Here is a 21,886-nt window from a genome sequence, read left to right as displayed (position 1 = left end):
CTTTTTTTCCCAGCCTACGCCCCATGTAAAATCCTACTGCTCCTCTCTTCTGCCTTCCCCCCGCCATTCAGAGAGCTCCCCCTTTTTCTAATTCAGCACCCAGTGTCTTGAAGGCGCCCAGTATGCCGGCCTGTGTGGGCAGCGGCAGTGGAACCAGCCAAATGACATTTTCTCCTTCCTTTCAGGACCGCCTCTTTTTCGTCATGGAGTATGTCAATGGTGGAGACCTCATGTTCCAGATTCAGCGCTCCCGAAAATTCGACGAGCCTCGTTCCCGGTTCTATGCTGCAGAGGTTACGTCAGCCCTCATGTTCCTCCACCAGCATGGAGTCATCTACAGGTAGCTCTTCTTTCCTCCTCTCTTTCCTAAAAGTGAAAAATTAAAGCGTTCTCCAGACACTGGAGCCGACTTGGCTCCTGCCCAGCTGGTCTCTTAGTGACCCGCTTGAGATCAGTTGTTTTAATTTGCTTACAGAGGACTTGGGGGGCGGGGGAGGAGGGCGGCTGTTTATCACTGTGAATGTTAATATTTGAATAGCCCCAGGAGACAGCCTGCTTGTGCCAGTTTTGATTGAAAGCCCAAGAACGACATTTTAAAGGCCTGGCGCCCAACGACCTTGGGGTGACCTTCATTTCTTTCTCTCCCCACCCTCTTCCTTCAACATCAGGGCATTCTCTTTACTTTTTCCTTCTGTGCCATGAACTTCCTCCCCTTCCCAACCTCTTGTCGCTTCCTGAGTTTGTTTGGCTTAGTTGTCTCCAGCAGATAGAATCAGAGAAGGAGGAGTTGCTTGAGGGTCTCAGGGTTTATGATCCCGGCCGAGCAGGGGAAGGGAACTAGACAATATCCAACAGGAAGTGACTCTTTGCAGATCCTCTAGTCCCTTATTACTGCCCTGTCCCCAGCCCAAGAAAACATCACACACACACACACACACACACACACACATACACACACACACTTTCCAGTAAGGCAGCAGGACTGTTTACGCAGGCTCTTCTGTGAGGTCAGGAATTCTGGGAGGAGTAAATATTTATAATTAGCAACAAGGCCACTAAAGTTCCTTAAAATTTTTTCAGTGACTGTCAATTTCTTGGTTTTTGCTTTCTCCTCCTCTTTTTTATTTTATGTTAATGGGGTAGATTCGCTGGCTTGGTTCATCCCAGAACTGAGTCCCTCACAAGATCTTTACTGGTCAGTAAAACTCCCAGTCCTGGGAGCCATGCCCTGACTAAAATGTTCGTAAACGGCTCCTGACCAACTCCTACCGCAGGCTTCGCTTCCTGCTGATATCTCTCAGCTTCCTAAAGGATGAGTCTCTGCTCAGAATTATTCAGTGGTTCCCAATGCGTTGCATAATAAAGCCCACACTTTCTAGCCTGCTGTTCATGGCCCTCCACGTTGTGAGGTCATTACTTGTTTCTTAGTGATGTGTGACAAACTTCCAGTCTAGGAATCAATGGAAAAATATCCTTGGGTGAGGACTTAAAAAAAATAAAAAGAATCGCTTGATGAGTAGATCGGGCCTATCCAGGATAATCTTCTCATTTAACTCAAAGTCAAGTGATTAGGAACCGTAATTATATCTGCAAAACCCCTTTACCTCTGCCCTATCATATCGCATAACCAAGATGGTGATGTCCCATCACCTTTTCCACATTCTTTTGGTTAGAGGTAAGCCATGGTTTCCACCAAACTCAAGATGGGGATTATGGAATTATGCCAGAGTGTGAGCCATCGGAGGTCACCTTAGCTTTTGTCTGCTACAGCTCAATACACCTTTCTTTCTCACTTCCCACAATACCCGGTTTTGAACCCACCAAAGTTCTTAGCTTTCCTCAAACTTATCTGCCAATTCCCAACTTCCCTGTGCATATGGCCCTCCTCTCTACCCTCTCTATCCAGCCCGGAAGCCTCCTGCACTACTGCCTGCCTGCACAAGACCTGGTCGCCCAGCTGGAGTGAGCCTCTCCACCCCCTCACTGCCCCCCCGCCCCCCCCCCCACACACACACACTTTTATTTGCAATTTGAGACTTTCATGGCTGCACCTACCACTGTTCACCTTGTGCTGGGGTGAGGCATCCATGTGGATTTTTCACTAAGTTGTAAACTCCTAAGGACCATTTTTTTTTATTTTTACCCCTTAATCTTTTTATTTTACACAATTTTCTTGACTTCAATTAGTTTAAAACCCCAATCTCTGCCCCCAAAGCAGGTTACAAGCTAGTGAGATACCAGGAGTTAGATAGGTGAAAAAATCACCCATACTACAAGGCGGTGCACTGTTAGGTGGCATGGCATGAAGAAGAATTGTCATTCTTTGAGATGTCATCCCCATGCCAGCCCTATTAGAGTGGGCGGAATCATCCGTAGCTGACCAGCAGGGATTCAGAGGCTCACCTTAAATAATTTGTCCAGGGCCACAGTTGGTAAGTGACGGGCTTAGGAAGTCTGACTGACTGACTGATCAACAAGCTAATGCTGTATCTCCTGCCTTTCCAAGTCCAAGTCCAAACTCCAGCTTGTCATTCCAGGACTTGACTTTCCCTTACATTTCTACTTTTCTCCTCCTTTCCATGTTCCTAAAGGAATGTGTCCCTCTCACCACCCCTGTGAACACTTTTGCTCTATTGTCTTCTACGAACCATACTTTCTCCCTCTCCCATCTCCTTCTCACCTCTCTGACTGGTTCTCCTTGATCTCTATTACCACCTGTCCTGGTTCCTTCTTCCCTCCAACCCCTATTCGATAAATTCTGGTTTTCCCCAGGGCCTTCATCTCGCTTTATTCTTACCCTACTCTCCTCGAGCACTTTCAACATTTGCATGCCTTCAAAGGACTCCTATGTGCCCGTGACTCCCATATCACGATATCCGAACCCCAGTTGTCTTAGAACCCTAAACAAGATCTTTCTCTCAAATGTCTCTCTCAAGACTTGACCTTCATGGCCTTCTTCCTTCTTCCCTGGTTAGTTTGCAGTCGTTTATAGACTTGACTCACTGCTTCTTGGTTTTCTGCCCGTCTATCTATCCCTCTCCCCTCTGTTGTTGCCCAGTAGTCTTTCAAAGCGCAGGCTGATTGTCCCATGTTCCCTTCCTTGCGTCCTGCAACCCTTATAAGATAAAGCACTGTCCCCTTCACTGGCTTTGGACTCCCTCCCACCCGACCCTGGGGCTGCTGTGCACGGCTCTGTGGTTTGGACACAGGCAGGAAGAGCACAGGCATTGAGTGGGAGGTGGGGCTCTCTGCTGTGTGGCTGGCTTCTGCCCCAGAAAAGGGTGCATTTTCTACACAGAGGAGATGCCTCTTTGTGTTTCTAACAAAGACACAATATGTGTTAACAAGGCTCTGGTGGCCCACAACAATCCTTCCACTACTCCCCCTAACCGTGCACCCCACCTTCTAGGTACTCCAGATTATTTGCCATTCTCCCCCAGATACCATTCTCTTTCACTTTTATGAGCCTTTGTGTCGCTACTGTCTTTGGATTTTCCGTAATCTGTGTCTTGATCAGTGAGTAGCTCCCAATTAACTTTCGTGGTCTGGCTGCCTCAGAGTTCCCAGTTTAAAAAAATATGTAGATTCCACCCTGGAAGGTGTGGCTCAGTTGGTTGGAGTGTCATGTCGTCCCATGCACCAGAAAGTGGCGGGTTCCATTCCCAGTCAAGTCACATGCCCAGGCTGAGGGTTCAATCCCTGGTCAAGGAGAATGCAGAAGGCAACCAACAGATATCTCTCTCTCTCTCCCTCTCTCCTTCCCTTTCTCCCTCCCTGTCTCTAAAATCAATTAAAAACATGTAGAGTCCATAATATTGAGGGAGGGGGAATAGAGAAAGAGTTGATGATTGCTAATATAGGGTGATGATACATGTGGGCTCACTATTCTACTTTTGTGCATGTTTTAAATTTACCATAATAATAATAACCTTTTAAAAAGAATAGTGGTTCCAGGGTAACATTCCTAGAACTTTTGACTCAGTAAGTCTGGTCTGGGGTTCAGGACTCTATTTTTTTAAAATAAATTTTTATTGATTTTAGAGAGAGAGGAGGGGGGGAGAGAGAGAGAGAAAGAGAGAGAGAGAGAGAGAGAGAGAGAGAGAGAGAGAGATCTATTGGTTGCCTTCTGCATGGAGATTGAACCTGAAACCTGAGCATGTACCCTGACTGGGAATTGAACCCATGACCTTCAGTGCACGGGATAGCATTCAACCAACTGAGGCAGACCAGCCAGGACATGACTCTGTTTTTTAAAGCATTCCTCAGGTGACTTAGGGACCGCAGGTCTAAAAAAAATGCCCTTATGCCTTCAGGGCTATGTCAGATGCTCCTGCTCTGTGAAGCTTTTCCTGATGACCCAGCCTGTCATGGGAATCATACCGACCTGAGTGACATAACATCTCCCTGCACAAGGCATCATGCAGGTGCCCTTTGCTGACCTTGTATTTTTACATGAAATGCCCTTCTGTGACTGAGAACTCCACACTTGAGTGCTCACCTAGTGGGCCTAGGACAATACCCTGCTTGTAGTAGGTGTTCACTAAATACTTATTCTTCTCATCTCCAGCTCCAGAGCTTTTCACTCCAGTGGGTTGCTACATCATAGGTGTGTATTTCTTGAAAGTCTGTGTTGGAAGCATTCCTAACATACAACACACAGTTTTTTCCCTTGACCCTAAAAGTTCTCCACTTCTTTATATCTTTCCTTTCATTAATTAATGAGGATCATATGATCTCTATTTCCCATGATGCTTTGCTTTAAGCTGTCAGCAGAAAGCTATTCAGGGTAGTTAGTCTGCAGCTGACTGGAGAGGCAGTGTGTGTCCTATTGGCTGTCCTGAAGCTCAGGTAGAGTCCACATTTTGTGTGCTACGGGGCTTTATTTGGAAGATTGGCAGAGCCAGTTATTGGTGGAGAACCTCAATGCTGGAGTTGATACTGAATTTTCCAGCCTTCCTGCTGGAATTTACACACAAAGTAATTAGCGACTAATTGGCCAGTTTTCAAGAACTAAGAGAAGATGACACTTCTCTGGCCAGAGGCTCACACATGCAGGAGGGCCCACGCTGACAGGCACGGCCCCCTTTCCCTCTGGTCCCTCTCTGTGTCAGGCTCCCCATGCCAGGCAGCCACAGAACACTGTCTCCATGTCCCTTCCCAGCATTCTTGGGACGCCTCTGTGGAGGGAGGCATTAGCTCACTGAGAGGTGGAGGTTTTGAAGGGTGGGCCTTCTTTCCAAAGTTGGTTCAGGGAACTTTCTCCTCCTCTCCAGCATGCTCCATGCTCGTGTGTTTTTCTCTGAGCTGCTCAGTAGCAGTGGCTGACTCCCTGAGAGCTCTCCTCTGTCCATGTGGCATAGATAAGGGGATGTTGTGACCTGCCTGGGCCCTGGGAGGAGAATGAGGCTTGGCTACAGGAATGCATCTCCTTCTTTCCTACCCGGAAGCCGGGAGCACTGCACCGGAGGGTGGTGAAGAACATGGCCTCTGCCACCCTGGCCCAGTGTCTTAACGTTTTATTTTACACCTCAGTGTCCTCATCTGTAAAGTGGGAACAATTGTTGGCCCTATCTCATGAGGTTGTAGGGGCTTAGTGAATTGATAGGTCTAGATAATTTTGAATAGTGCCTGCCACACTGTAAGTCCTCAATAAAGGTTAGCTAGTGTTATTATATCATGAATTGATTTTTATTAAGATGAAAGAACATTGGAGATCTTTTATCCAGCCCTGGCTTCAAAGGGGAATCCTGGAGTTGCGGGGTGGGGGGTGGGGGAGGGGAGGTTGTATTCCTTCCTTCCTTCTTATAAAATTAAAACTCCTTTAAATAAATATATATATATAGTAGTCATAGGAAAAATAAAAATCTAAGCAGCAAAGAAAGGTATAAAGTCCGTTTTCCCTCCACCGAACTCGTAGGTCCCCAGGGTAAAACAGTTGAACAGTGTCTAGAAAATTCAAGAAATCTTGTGGAGCAAGTTCCTGAACCTCCTTCCATTGGAGCCTTTCAGATAACGCCTGCCTTGTCTCCTTCACGTGGGAGTCAAGAGTGGTGGCTGGAGGTCTGACTGTAGAGGTAGAGGTGAAGGGTATGAAAACATGTGGGAAATGACAAGGTACTTTATTTATGTAAAGTATTATTAATGATTAACATTTGTCACTTGGAGCACTAAAAGTTGGTCTTTATCCAGCAGAGGAGGAAGTCTTAAGTTCTAAAGCTCTCCTGCTCTTTAAGTTCTCCAAAACTTTCGATCTTTAATGAGCCCTCATCACCACTCCACAGGAGTCAGCCTGCCCCGGGAGCCTGTGTGTGCTTGAAGCCAGAACTAGGTGAGCAGTGGGGAGACAAGAGGAGACAGGATGTTTCTGCTTTGTCCCAGGCTAGATCACTCTGTACTCAAGAGGTGCTTAGAAAAGGCTTTCTTTGTTTATGATGATGTTTATGAAAAGTCAAATAAGAATGAAGAGCAGCCCTAGCTGATTTGGCTAGAGATCAACCTGTGGATTAAAGGGTCCCGGATTTGATTCTGGTCAAGGGCACATGCCAGGTCATGGGCTCCATCCTCAGTAGGGGGCGTGCAGGAGGCAACCAATCTATGATTCTCTCCTATCATTGATGTTTCCATCTCTTTCTTCTTCTCCCTTCCTCTCTGAAATCAATAAAAAATAAAATGAAAAAGAAGAAGAGGCATGAAGATTTAGTGAAACCTCAGAGCCCCTAATAAGCTTGAATCTTAAATGGCTTGTCCTCTCCAGGTCTGGGGGACAAAACCCAAAAGAAGGGGCTTAGAAGGGGTTTCTCTTGGAGAAGTTGGAGATGCACTGAGGTCTGTAGCTGCACTCTCCAAGCTGGGCCTCCCTGGGAAAGGCATGTGAAGTTGTGACGTAAACTGTAGTCTTGCCTTCCTGCTAGTCAAAGGGGGCAAAGTGTCTGCCTACCCCTATCGCTGGGATCATCTCCTAGCATTGGCACAGAGGGCGTTTCCTGACATGATGAGGTCTCCAGTTAAATCCTGTGTTAATAGGTGGAAGATCTAATATTTAGAGTCTCATCGTCTTTCAATATATTTTCAATTAGTCTAATGCTACAAAGCAGGGGAGGAGGAGAAATTGGGGTGATGCCTTTTTCCTTCCCAGTCTTCTAGGACCTGTCCCTTCGAAAATCACTGAGGGCTCTACAGGATCCGTTTCCCCACAGAGCATTGTTCTCAGCTGTCGGCATTTCCCCACCCGTAGAAAATATCTTATTTTTAATTTATCATTTAAAAATATATATATATACTAACTTTATTTCTACCTTCTTACAGTCCCTAGTATCACATCTGCTAAGAATTCTTATCTTCTGCCATCTTCACCTGAAGTAGAAAGTGGTATTTTAATATAAAACTCCTAAGGATCTAAGGGCTGAGTGTGTAATGGGAGGATACAGCTACCCTGGCAGGAATCTCAGGTGTGAATGTCAGATCAGCGAGGGCCTCAGAGACGCTCTAATCCAACTCCATTTTATAGATGGAACTTGGAAACCAAAACTGGGCAGTGACTCGCTCAGGTTTACATAGTGAGGTGTTATACAGCTCAGGTGTTATTTTAATCAAAGATGTACATATAGATAAAGTCAAACTGATCTACCAGGTGTTTAAATAAATAAAAAACTGTTTTCTGCCCTCCCTTCCAGTTTCGCTTTTACAGAGACACCCACTTTCAGTTCTTTTAGCTGACACTTTGAGTATGGACCCATGTATTTCTAAATAACATGCATTTGCTGTTCCTTTTTAAAAACTTTATTTTAGCATTATCTAGAGTATTTCCACTATGAAAGTGAGAATTTAGCTCTCTGCCCCACCCTTCCCATCCTTCCATCCTCTCACTAGTGTTTACTGTAATTTTGGTTAAATGAATATGCATTGTATACATTATTATGACTGTGAAATGTTACTTGGAACTAAGCCATTGGTTTAATTACTTTTCCTTTCCTATACAATTTCTTTGTTTTCCCTGCAGATAAGAAATATCTGTTGGCTCTATGTGTTATTATTAACTCAAACGCTCTATAGATTGTCCACATCTTCCTTCAGGATGTTTGAGTGTCATTGGTATTCTATCAATTTTATATTCCTGGATAAATTTATCCCAAAGCCTTCTAAACTGCTCCGGTCTGAATGGTTGTCCTCCGTGCCTATTGCATAACTGTCACCCGGGCATCTCCCTGCACTGCTGTCCAAACACTTTTCTTTTGCTTCTTTCTTATGTGGAAGGTCCTGTCTTTTTTATTCCATGTCTCCTCTTTCTGGATATACTCCCTCGATGTGGTAAAGCAACCCCAGCAGTTTTCTGAGAAAGAGTATAGGAAGGAAATCTTTGAGATCTTCCTTTTATATCTAAAATCATCTTTGTCTTACTCCCTAACTTGATAAAGAATTTGATTGGGTATAGAATTCTAGATTGAAAACAATTATTCCTCAAAATTTCTTATTGTTTTATTGCCTTCTAACTCCCAGTGTTGCCATTAAGAAATCTAAAAATATTTTGATTCTTGATCCTTTGTAAGGAACTATTACTTTTCTCTGGAAGCTTGTTATTTACTTAACTAGAGGCCCAGTTCATGGAATTTGTGCATGGGAGGGGGGGTGTTCCTCAGCCCGGCCTGCACCCTCTTGCAATCTGGGATCCCTCGGGGGATGTCTTACTGCCAGTTTAGGCCCAATCCCTAACTGGCAGTTGGACATCTCTCACACAATCTGGGACTGCTGGCTCCTAACCACTTGCCTGCTTGCCTGCCTGATTGCCCCTAACCACTCTGCCTGCCTGCCTGATTGCCCCTAACCACTCTGCCTGCCTGCCTGATGCCCCTAACTGCTCACCTGCCTGCCTGATCGCCCCTAACCACTCTGCCTGCCTGCCTGATGCCCCTAACTGCTCACCTGCCTGCCTGATCGCCCCTAACCACTCTGCCTGCCTGCCTGATGCCCCCAACTGCTCACCTGCCTGATCTCCCCTAACCATTCTGCATGCCTGCCTGATCGCCCCTAACTGCCTCTGCCTCGGCCCCCACCATCACGGCTTCATCTGGAAAGATGTCCGGAATGACGTCCGGAATGACGTCTGGAAGGTCGTTTGGCTGTCCAGTCTAATTAGCATATCATGCTTTTATTATTATAGATGATGTGGTGTAGGCCTATTTTCATCTATTTCACTGAGCCCTGGATAAATCTTTTCAATTTAGAAAGTCATGTTCTTTAGTTCTGGAAAATGTTTATTTCTTTATTGATTCCTTCTCTTCTGTTTTGTCTTTCTGGACCTATCATTCAGATATTGGACTAGTTAACTTGGGGTTCATAGCAGACAGATCTTGCTGACCACTTAGTTGGGGAACCTTGAGAATCAGTCTTTTGCTACCTTTCCTCTGAGAGTGCTCAGATTACCCTGGGAAGACACTTCCAGAGTCCTGCCTGGAGAGAGAGGGCATGGCAGCCAATACCGTAGGAGCCAAATGAGGGAAGAGAGTTAGAGTGTCCAGCTTCTAGAATACATGTGTCCGTGTAATGTGCTTCTTCTCAGTTCTTTCCTAGGTATCTGTCCTCTCTCCCTGTTCCACCCTGAGCCTGGAGACCCTCTGTTTCTTTTCTCTAGAACAGTGGTTCTCAACCTTCTGGCCCTTTAAATACAGTTCCTCATGTTGTGACCCAACCATAAAATTATTTTCGTTGCTACTTCATAACCGTAATGTTGCTACTGTTATGAATCGTACTGTAAATATCTGATATGCAGGATGATTTTAGGCGACCCCTGTGAAAGGGTTCGACCGCCAAAGGGGTCGTGACCCACAGGTTTAGAACTGCTGCTCTAGAAAATAAACCCCTGGGGGCAGGGACCTGTGCAAAGTAAAGAAGAATTATCTAGTTTATAATTGCTTTTCAGCCAGATATCTTTATTTTGCCTCTCTCCACATCACCCTTACTTCCAGAGATAACTGTTACTGCACATTCCTGAGCTTTGGTGGGGCATAAGGTGGGAGATTCTGCAGCATAAATTTGATTGTTCTTGACTTTCCCCATTGCTGCTTTAGGATTCAGCTCTTTGGGGTCTACCAAGTCATTTACCACTCATCCCTTTGCTTTCCCGCTTCCAGATTTATGTGCTATTGTTTCTTCTCTTTTTCTCCTCCTCTTTGGGTATTTAAGCCTTTGTGTATATTTTGGGAAGAAGAGCAAAATAGTTTTGGGTAGTCAAGCTACCCTCTATCCAGAAGTCAGTAATAATAATAACAATAACAAAAAATAGCGGGTTCTATCATATAGGGTTGTTGTGATGATTAAATGAATCACAAAGTGCTCAGAATTGTGTCTGGCTTGTAACAAAGGCTAAATAAGTGTCTTGTTATTGATGCTGTTGTTGCTACTATTGCTATGGCACTCTGTGATTCATTTAATCATCGCAACAACCCTGCATGGTAGATCCCGCTGTTATCCATGGGATTTAGGCTCTTTCCAAAAAAGGAGATCCTGCCCAGTCCCACCCCAGTGCTGCCACTGTCAGGTCACCATGTCCCATGCTGCCAGCTGCAGTTTCGCGTGGGAAGTAACGTTGTATGCTGGAGACAGCGCTGAGTTTGGAGTCAGAGAACTGGGGTGGAATCCTGGGCCTGCCTCATCTTTGTCGTGTCTTTTTTGGGCAGAAGACAAACTGTTTGAAATGTAGTTTCCTCATTGTACCATGGGAATTCAAACACGAACCTCCCTGAAGGGAGGTTTCTCATGTTTTGAGAATTACATGAGAAAGCATTTGCAGAAATGCCAAGTACAATCCTTGGTGCCTAGGAGGCTCTCTAAGGGTTGTTGGTTGGATGAATGGGAAGCATAGGGTTATGGAGTCAGCGGATGTTATGGCTGAATTGTGTCCTCTCCAAATTCATGTTTTGAATTCCTATTCCCCAATACCTTAGAATCTAACTGTATTAGAAGATAGGGCCTTTAAAGCGGTAAGAGGTAAAAATAAGATCATATGGGTGGGCCGTAGTCTAATTTGGCTGGTTGTCTTTATAAGAAGATGAGATTAGGACTCAGAAATGTATGAAGGGAGACCATGTAAAGACACTAGGGGAAGACCCATCTATAAACCATGTTTGAGAGGCCTCAGAAGAAACCAGTCTTGCCAGCACCATGATCTGGAACTTGTAGCCTCCAAAACTGTGAGAAAATAAATTGTTATTGTTTAAGTCATCCAGTCTGTGGTGCTTTGTTGTGGCAGCAAACTAATACAGAGGACCCAGGATCAAAGCACCGCATTACCACTGACTAATGGGCAAATTACTTAATCTCTCTGAGCCACAGTTTCCTCAGCTGTAGGATGGAGCTGATAATAGATATTACATAAAATAAGATGGCCAGGCCTGCAGTTTGGGCATACATTGAAAGATTTAAATAAGCTGATGGACATAGAAGTGCCTCAGGAAGTTGTTTGGGGCTCAGCAAGGCTGGGGGACAGTATAGACACACTAGCAATGGTGACAGTGAAGCAACGTCCCTATCTCATGGGAGCAGGGTAGTGGACATGTGAGGTTGTTTCCCCCTTGCAGGTGAAGGGCCATCTAGGGGAGGGCCCAGATTCCAGAGAAGGGAGGCTCTCCCTAGCAGTATGCCAATACCATGACCCATTGGGGACCTTGGGATGGCATAAGTAAGTACTGATCAATGCACATGGCAGTAACAAACAGGCTAGGACAGCTGACAGATGTGCTTGCATTGGAAAGCTGCAAGGTCTGCCTCAGCCTCTCTGTTGGGCTTCCTTTGTAAATGCCCATCTTCATGAGCACTCCACCACCTGGTCCCTACGTGACCTGTTTCAGCAAACAAGCTGATCTTAGAGATGTGCATTTTGCCCGACCAGTGTGGCTCTATGGTTGAGCGTTGACCCAGGCACAGAGAGGTTACTGGTTTGATTCCCAGTCAGGGCATGTGCTCTGTTGCAGGCTCAATCAATCCCCAGGAGGGGGCATGCAGGAGGCAGCCAATCAATGTTTCTCTCTCATTGATGTTTCTATCTCTCTCTTCCTTCTCTCTCTCTCAAGTCAATAAAAACATATTTTAAAAAAATAGAGATGTGCATTTGGGTAATGAGAGTCATTCTCTCTCTACCATGTTGTATAATTGAGGGACTTGTCCTCCTGATAAAGGAATGCTAAAGATTATCATGGGTCTTTCAGGAATAGTCACTTTTTTGTAGGTCCACGAGACCTTTACCCCAAACTGTTTTTGTGGTGTCACCTGCCCAGGATAGTGTAGGCTGAAGTCATTGTGATGTGATAAAGGGAAGGGGAGAAGGAGAGAGTAGAGACTGAAGAGGTTGGGTTGAATGACAAGTTTACATTCCTCTAAGGAAGCCACGTCATTACTGACCAGTTCAGAAGAAGAATTCTGACTCCCACTGACATCATAGGTTCAGAGCGAACAGGAAGTTTGGACCCAGAGGGAAATTCCTGATTAAATTTGTTTGAGTGTTTCAGCTGGTAATGTGTGTTGTGTTCAAAGAAAAAATTATTAGGGAACCTACTTTTGTGTCTCTCATGACACCTACCATAGAGCTGACACCAACATAGAGGTTAAGGGCTCTTGGGCTCAAACTCTGTCTCCACTGCTCACTAGATATAGGATCTTGAGCAAGCAACATACTTCGCTAAATCTCAATTTCTTCATCTGTACAATGGGGATATCACCTCCCTCAGAGAGATACTGTGAGATTCAAATACATGTTAATGCATGTATAGTAATTAGAATTGTGTCTGGTGCCAAGTAAGCACTCACTACATGTTAGCTGCTGTTATTCCTGTCGTCATTGTTCAATTTCACATGTGGCTGATAGACAGTTGATAAGATTCACTTTGTCCATCTTGAAAATTTTACCCTGAATGAATCCTGCCAGCTGTCAGACTGATGAAAACACTTTGTCAGGTTAAAAGTCTTCCAAACACTATTAGTTTGAGGATTGGGACCTGTCTTATGAAGCAAATTTAGTATGTGTACATTAGCTTTTATTTTATGACTATGCAGTGCTCTACAGAAAGTAGAAATCTTAGAACATGTATTAGTGCAATGTATCCAAAAGTAGAACCTGAATTCTCCTAGACTTAGTCATTTCAATGTTGTTTCTTCAATGCTTTTGGCTAATGATTGAGCTGCTAAAAATGGGAATTGTTTTAGCAAACAATGGGTGGCTTTGCCACATGTAAGCAGAGTCGGTGTGACTGTCTGAGCTGGTCCCACAGTCTCTGTGGGCTCTGGCTGAGTCCAAGATGACTTGGGGTGGGGTTGGGGTGGGCTACCTCTGCATGTGGAGGCCATAGGGGCCACACTTAAATGGCTTTGCTTCTCTCTTTGGTCATGTGGTAACAGGCTGACCATCCCTGCAGATGGTCATATAACAAGAAGTTGGGACACTTTCTTGCTAAGGCTTCTGCTATAACTCCATGTTGTCTCAGGATAATGTCCTCACTCAGCAAGCCCATCCCCAAGCTTGACCCTCTCACTAGCTTCATCTCTGGGATTTGCACACAAGTTCCTTTCTATGCCCCCTGTCTTCCCAAGTGCTCTTGCTGCCAAGCTCCACCTTAAATCTCTTCTCAAGCCTAACAGGTAACCTCATCAACCCAGCCACACACAGCATGCATTAATTACCTAGATCAAGCATGTCAAACTCAAAGGCTAACACAGGCCAAATAAACAAGGCATATGGCCCACGGGCCGCGAGTTTGACATGCTTGACCTAGATCTTCAACATCAACAATCACAACATGACCACTCCCTTTGCCTAGAAATACCATACTTTTCCCTGGAATACCATGCCTCCTTTTTTACTATTTTTTTCTAACCCTTCCCAACCTTTAAGATTCAGCTTCAGCTCATTTCCCCTGACCCCGTCAAGCAAAGTTAGTGTCTTCTTCCTCCTGTTGGCATTGCATCTTCTACATTATATTAGAGTGTTACAATATAGTGTAATTTTCTGGTTGGAAGTTCTTATAGAGCTTTCTCAGGTTATGCTAAACTTGTGATTTTACCCAATGGCTCTTAATTTCTTGGCCAACCTATTCAAATGTACCCAGAAAATACCACAATACCTACAGGGAGGTGGAAGGATTTTCTAAGCATATTTGGCCATAGGACATGTTTTCAAATGTGCTTCTTGCTGTACCTCCTTTCTGTGTGCCCTGCCCCATTCCACTGGTCTTGTTCTACACAGTGTCTCGTGGGTGAAGTGCTGCCATGGAAACAACACGGGGCCAACACTCTAACCTCTGCCTCAGCTGGGCAACCTTAGGCAAATTACTTCTCCTCTCTGAACCTCAGTCCCTGTGACAGCCGGATTGATGATCTGGCTTTGTGATCCCAAGGTTGTTGGTCTGCGAATGACCTGAACAGAATCTAAAAATGGACCTCTGAAATGGCCTTTCTAAATGACTCTGAGGGGAGTAAATCTAAGGAGCAAGAATGCCCAGTGCCTCCTGGGAGGGTGTAGAGGTCCTGGCCCACGATTCCGTGGTATGTGAGATTTCATCGGCAGGTGGCCATGCTCCGCTTCTCTGAGTATCAAATCACTGTAGGTGGGTTCCCCTTCTGTAATGTATACAGAGTCCTCCCTTTCAATCAAACAAATAGTTCTCAGGGCTCCGATGTTGCCAAGTTGAGTGAGTGTTAATCCCTGTGGTGAGCAGAGTTCCCCCGAGGAGCCAAAGCCCACCACAGAGACAAGAGCTGGCTGAGAAGCAAGGCTGCTTGCCTAGAACGCCGTGGCCCCGTCGGGATGGAGACTCTCACAGCCATGGGTCAGAACCCTCTCGGAGGTGATCCATCCTCGGAGGAAACTCCCTCCCTTGTTGGAAAGCTGCTAATGTAAGAGCATTCATCCAAAAGGGATTTCTGTTTGGGTTTGTACCTTTTCTTGAGGAGCAACCAAGAAAAGGTCTCTGCTGTTTGGAGAGCAGTATGTTTAAGCAAACACTCATTTGTTCAGCCAGTAATGATGATTTAACCCCCTTAGTGTGTCAGGTGTAGGCCTTCCAGACGCGATGAACAACAAAAGACACCCGTTCTCTGCCCTCTTGGCAGTTTGGGTGGGGATGGCAGACAATAAAACAAGCAGTAAAGATAAAAACTGATAAGGGTGGCGATAGGGCAAAGATAGGGTGCCAGGGAACCACATAGTGGAGATACCTCAGCTAATTGGAGAAAATCAAGGAAGGCTTTCTAGGGAAAGTGACCTCTGCCGGTGTTACTGTAGGCAACCGGCAGTCTGAGCATGGGGCCTGGCTGGTCACTTTGGAGGGGCCACCAAGGGGCTGTGCAGAGGATGTGGGCATGCTGGGATCCAGGGGTGCCCCACAGACTCCAGCCGGCTACCTAGATGTGTGGGCACATTGTTCAGCATTGGGAAGTGGGCTGAGGGCTGCCACATCTCCAGGCTTCCTGATGGCAGGTCCTGTAGCCCCACCTCCCCATTACTGTAGATAGTCAGGGAGTGCTGGGGAGTCTCCCCCATTAGCCAAGATGGCAGAGGGGGAGGTTCTTACACTGGGCGGGCCAAAAGCTAGAAAGGAGAATGGATAGGACCCAAGCCACTGGAAGCTGGCAAGATAACTGAAGAGATCGAAGGCCCTTCCCTCCGCATCCCTGGAAGAAACCTGGGCTTGAGCAGGAAGGTGAGATGGTCAGTGAAAATTCTGTGATATACTGATCTGAGTTTAAAAATTATGGTGAATTAGAGTAATTGCCTGAATGACCTGAAGCCAAGAAAAGTGCAGGATTTGGAGAAATAGGGTTTGAGGCCTTAATTATATATACTTAGGGATCCCTTTTCCCAAGATTATATGCTGTAGATGATCCCAGGAAACCCTGTCTCGCTGGCTAGGCTGCAGCAGAAATGTAGGGACAGTCCCACGGAGCCTCAGCCTGCCCTGAGCGGCGCCCTCCACGTGAGTCACGTGCCCGGGCAATTTCTCTCTCTGATGTCCCTCCTTGACCACAGTGCAGTTCAAGTTCTAGGCACTGGAGGGTGATGCTTGGGTAAAGTGGCAGAGAAATATCCCAAGTTATCAGCTATCCAAAGCCAGAACCAAGGTTCCAAGCTTAGCCTGTCACCTTGAACTCTCATTGCCTGACCTTGCCAGCTTCCACAGAGAGGGCCTGTTGCCAGACACCGCTTCCCATCCTTTCCAGGTTCCTGTGAGTTAGTAGAAGTGATGGTTATTGGTGAGAGTCTGAAAACCTAACTTATTTTTTGCACAAAGAAATGCATATCTCATAAAACCCAAATCCCTAGTGAAAAATACCCACCAGTATGTCTTGTCCAGAGATTTAAGCCACTGAACACATACCTGGAAAAATGAGCTGAGGGGTGTAAAGAACCCAGGAGTCTGACTTCCATGAAGATTCCACAGAATTCTCCAGTGGGGACTTGATTGTGTACGGGCACATCTGTGTGCTTATAACACAGTGTCTGGCCATTGGTGAGAGACATAACTTTGCATGCATAAGGCCATAGCACTTTGGAGCTATCTATATTTCATCAGTACTTGCTTCAAAGCTACCAAGTTCTTTTAGTGTGTTTGTCTGAATTATAAATCCATGCTTTCAATGGAACCAAGATTCAGAGCTATAATTAGGACCTGCTTGGAATCAGACACAGGCTTTTTTCTCCCTCTGTAATTAACACCCCATCACAGACGGCACTCCGGGGAACAAGGCTCAGAGAGCGTTTTCCCATCATTTACCGCCTTTTCTTTTATCTTTGTATGTGACTCTTCATCTTTCTTGTGTATGTTGTTGTTTTTTCAACATAAGACAACTAAATTCCTTACTTTTAGGAAACAAAGGCCTAAAGTTACAGAGGGAAAGATCTTGCTTTATAGTGTTACAGGGGCAAGAGGATTGGAGTGAGATTTCCCCAAAAGGTGAATGAGCACTTGCCCAGTGGCTTATGGGATTTCAGAGTGTAGGTAGGGATGTAGTGCTTGCTTCATCTCAAAATGTTTCACTTTTGTTAGTCTTGTCTCCCCAACTAAATTATTAGCCCTTGGTTAGGGACCATAACCTTGTCCTCCACGATGCCCAGCCTAGGGCTGTGTACGAGGTGAGCCTGCTTCAGGGAGAATATTCCTGTTTGGCAGGTGGGCACATTTCTATAGATGGAGAATGTCAAATGGGAGTTGCCTTTTAGAGTTTCTCAGAGAGCAGCGTGCACATGTGGGCATGAGCCACTTGGCAACTACAACCCACGAGAGAAGCCTCAGGATTCTAACCTAAAACATCTTTTCAAATAAGTAATAAGCAGTTTGGTAGCCGTGACCTGGATGCTTCCATTCCAGTTTCAAATAAAATAAGATGAAGAAAAATGTGAAGGGAGATTGGAGAGCTGCTAGGGTAACCTGGTACTATTTACATCTTGGAACAATTAGGAAATAAGAAGGCTGGGTTACACTGAGGATGTGTTCCTTCTCCCCAACCCCCTCCATCTGCCCTTGACCCAAACCAAGAGGGCATTTAATTGATGGGGTTTGGTCTGTGCTCATAACAGTACTAATCCCACAGCCTTCATGTGCTTACTAGCCAACTTTATGGTCCATATGTTTGTCCATCTTCACTCTCTCTGTGGCTGGCCAGAGACAATAATTTTAAAATCACAAGTAATGCTTTTTCTGAGAAGAACGTCTGTAACAACAACAACAAACAACCTCCTTGGAAGCCAGGCTAGAGAAATGGGAGGGTTAAAAACATCCTAGACTGAAATCAGGGGAAGGAGAAAGAGGAGCTAATGAGACTGTACGGACTGCAATGGTTGGGTTTGGAGACAGGAAACTGTGGATAGCAGAAAGGCATTTCATTTGGATTTAACAAATTTGGGGGTGGTTTTTCTTACTATTGTTTCAAGGGAAGCCAGTGGTACAGGAAATTATAGGTCAAATTTCACATAATAAAAAAACATGAAACAGAGGATTTTATCTTTAGTAGCTAAGAACCCAGTTTAATGTTTGAAGGAAAGTGGAGGGAAACCAATTGACTGTCAAAAGTACTATAGAGTCCTGTTGAATTAGCTCTTCCAGAAAGCCTGGGAGGGCACCAGGAGGCTGGAGTGTCTCAATTCTGCCATGAGGAAATAGTCTGATTTTTTTTTAAAGCAAACATACCAGAGTTTATACAGCCAAATAAGTATTGTCATCTCCTTTTAAAGCGTCCTCCTGGGAGACTTTATTCTCAGGGCAAAAATACTGCTTTTCCTTTGGATATTTGTACACGCCTCTCTAGGTTTTCCTTTGAATAGTGTCTTTTGTGTCTAGTAGTCCTCCTTTGGGGGTAAATCTGATTTCTGAAATCATTTTATATAAAAAACAACATATATATATATATATATATATATATATATATATATGCCCAGCTTTTTTTCCAAGTGACTTTGAAATGATGGATTCTGAAAGAAATTCTACATGAGGTCCAGCAAGCAAGTAGGCAAAGGCAGTAGCCTCAGTACTTTCCACAGTAACTTCCAGGGAACCTGGCAGCGGTGGCCTGGCTGGGGGATGGCCCACCTGTGAGCAGACACACCTGGGGAGGATGGGATCCTGGCTCTGCATGCTGGCCAGTTCATTTTCCCTTCTGAGATTTCCTCATTTAAAAAAATAGCTACCTCATGTGATTATTATGAATATCAAATGAGGTAATGCTTGAAAAATACATGGGAAGGGCTTAGGAATCACTTATTGTTATGATTCTCTTATAATATCTTAATGTGGAGCCAGGTGTGTGGTTGGTAATCACTTTATATCGGTCAACTGGTTGCAAGGTTGCTGCTGAAGATGTCAGGTTTGGACTTGAATGTAGACCTGTGTTTGAAGATTAGGGTCACCTGAGGTAACTGCAGAAGGAAACATCTCTAATCCTTCTTCTTGTAAAACTACTCCAGAATGGCATTTATTTACCTCAAAGTAAATAGTAGTTGGTGAAATGGACCATCCCATCAAACAATGGACCGAATATGAACAATAAGAAAAAATGTTAAGTAGCATGGATAATTGAAGAATAAACGGTCAGAGAGTCAAGTAACCTGTAGGCACAACTTAGAGGAAAACATCCTGAATGGTCACCTTAGGACAGTGTTGGGCATTTGTCAGCTGGAGAAACTCCTCTGTGGCCTCGTCTCTGAAAACCATGAAGTCATTTGTTTGCCTTGGGCATGAGAGGCATCGCCAAGAAACAAACCCACCTGAAGGTCCGCAAACAGAGAGGAGTGGGCACTTGCGTAGTTGAGGAGCAGGGTGGAGGAAGAGTCAATACCCAAGTTTGGCCAGAGATCGCGTCACCTTTTTATAACGATCTTAAATTGGTAAAGAAGGTGTTCCCAGCTTTTCAGAAGGTTTGAAAGGGAAACTAGATACTGGCAACTGTGAAAACAGTATGCTGACTGCAAAAACCAGTGAGATAAGCAAGATATTAAAAGTTGGGAGTGGGGAGGTAGGGAGAGACACAGTAGAGCACACCTTTCGTGGGAAGTCTAGAAATAAAAAAGAGAAGTGGAGATGAGGCTTTTTGACCATTTATTTCAATAAAGAGGCTCCTAATGCCCTCATAACCACAGAATACAAAGCAGGAAGAAAGGGACTTAAAGCTAAAGACATGGAAGGGGAGGCATAAAGAAGACTTTCTTGCCCTTGTTGGGGATGAAACGTAAGAGTGAGGGTCCCCTGTAATGGACAGGAGTAGCTATGGGACCTGGATGTTTAGGCGTTGTCCTGTCCAAAGGTAGGCCTGGAGCACTGACCCCAGGGGACTTCTGAGAAAGGGGGTCTTTGACCCAAGACCCTCTCATTTGAACCACTTGATTGAATCTCATCCTGAGCAGGCGGAGCACAAGTTCCTTCTGAGGATGCTGTACATGGGCTACGTCGGTCGGGGACTTGGCTCTGGGGAAGGAGTGGCAAAGGGCTCATGGAGATTTTCCTTCCCCTGGCTCCTTGGAACCATGGAGCCAACCCAATAAAATTAGCAGAGAGCTAAGTAGGCAGATTTGTGGATTTGGAGGCATAATTAGTTCTGTTTTCCTCTAGTCTTGACCTAACTAGAGTTCACTGGGTATGTAATGGAAAAAAAACAACCAGCTTGATATAAAAATACAGGAAATGCCTGCAATCACTGCTGATTACAGTAGCAGCTTTCCTTCTGTTATTTTTGTGAAGAAGGAGAAAAAAAAAAATCAGTGTTTGTTAGGTTTGGTTTGGTTTTTCTTTTCTTTTTTTTTTCCCCTTTCCTAAATGGTAGAAACAATTCGGCCTGTTCTTTTTAGGGCATTCAGTACTCTAGCTAAATGATGTCACTTAATTTTTATAAATGAAGGGGGGGGTCAGAAGACATTCAATTCTTATCATAAATAAAATTCCTGTAAGTGTAAAATGCATTGGAATGGTTCTAAATATGGTTTATTAGCCCTGGGGCTCATGTTTTCTGAATTCCTCCAGTTTCTAATGGCTCTAGGCTAAACGGGATGAATTTTGTTTTTAGCACAGTGCCTCATTTCGCAGGGTGATTTACATTCATTTAGGAGGAGTAATACTGTTTCCAGAGGTTTCTTTTCTCAGAAACTATTACCTCGTAGCAAGTGAAGACACTCCTGCCACAAGATCTTCTACCCCAGTGGGTTACAGACACACAATGTTCCAGCAGCAGAGAGAGCTAGCTTCTCACCAACCCAACCCAGAGCTGGCAGGGAACACCCTGCCCAGCCTGTGAGTGGAATTCACTTAGCGTGTCTGAATTGTGGCTTTAGGAGTCTAATTTTCTTTGCTGGAATTTGGATAGAACAGGTGACGTCTGTAGTTACAGTGTGTCTTTTAAAAGGCCACCTGGGAATTTGTTGGATTCTCTTGGCTTTCTGTTGGTGGGTGCCCTGGGAGTTTGCAAATGGGAGGCCTGGACCCCTTGGGCACAGCCCTGGAGATGTTGTGCTCTGCCTACAGCCAAGGGGCTCCTCTGTGCCTGAGGTTCCAGGAGGTATTGTCTTTCTGGACAATAGACTTAGGAAACTCAGTTTCCCAGCATGGAACTCAGGCAAAATAAAAATAAAAATAAAAATAAGTTACGGCAATATCTATGGTTCTTAAGTGGCAACACTGTTTACAGGGAAAGGTACTGAATGCAGATTCAGAACATTGTATCAGCCATAGTCTCTTCACCTTTCTGATGAAATTGGACCAGGTGATTCTCCATATATATGTTTCACAGAGAAAGGGAGAGGGAGAGAGATAGGAACATCATTGATGAAAGAGAATCATTGATCTGCTGCTTCCTGCATGCCCCTTACTGAGGATCAAGGCTGCGATCCAGGCATGTGCCCTGACCGGGAATTGAACCATGACCTCCTGGTTCATAGGTTGACGCTCAACCTCTGAATCAGGCCGGCCGGGTGGACCAGGTGATTCTTGATAACCTTGCAGCACCGTGGTCCTCACCTGGTGACAGTTTTACCCAGGGGACGTTGGCAATGTCTGGAGACATTTTTGGTTGTCCCAACTTGGCGGGGGCACTGCCGCCCCACCTCTCGTGGGTGGAGGCCAGGGTGCTGCTACGCATCCTCCAAAGCACAGGACAGCTCCCAGCCGCAAACTGCTCAACCCACGATGTTAGTAGTGCCGAGGCCGAACAACCCTGCCCAGGCTCTAAAGTCCTGTCATTATGCAACTGGAAAGGCTGGGAGAGGCGGTGAGTTCATAGGTCCCTTGTTCTGGCTGTTAAGGCCATGCCACCTAGTAGAATACAGCCAGAATTGCAGTGTTCTCAGATCCGGGAGGAATCAGATCAAGATGGTGAAGCTGTTTTGAACCCCTTTGAAGATAGGGGAAGGCAAAAAGGAGAC

At 45.2% G+C, this 21,886-nt stretch overlaps 1 protein-coding gene across 3 annotated transcripts in view; it reads left to right on the top strand.

Annotated features, from left to right (window-relative positions):
- The window catches only part of PRKCE (protein kinase C epsilon), a 436,307-nt gene that overhangs the window by 363,708 nt on the left and 50,713 nt on the right, over positions 1 to 21,886 (top strand). For all 3 annotated transcript variants that reach the window (XM_006083394.1, XM_006083393.3, XM_023747157.1), the window contains one exon: positions 186 to 340. In XM_006083394.1, the coding sequence (XP_006083456.1) occupies positions 186 to 340 (155 nt within the window). The remainder of the gene's footprint in view (positions 1 to 185; positions 341 to 21,886) is intronic.

This window comes from Myotis lucifugus, unplaced genomic scaffold (assembly GCF_000147115.1).
Source record: "Myotis lucifugus unplaced genomic scaffold, Myoluc2.0 scaffold_6, whole genome shotgun sequence".
NCBI lineage: Eukaryota > Metazoa > Chordata > Mammalia > Chiroptera > Vespertilionidae > Myotis > Myotis lucifugus.
The sequence above is the reverse complement of the archived record's forward strand: the minus strand, read 5'-3'. Positions and strand labels throughout refer to the sequence as shown.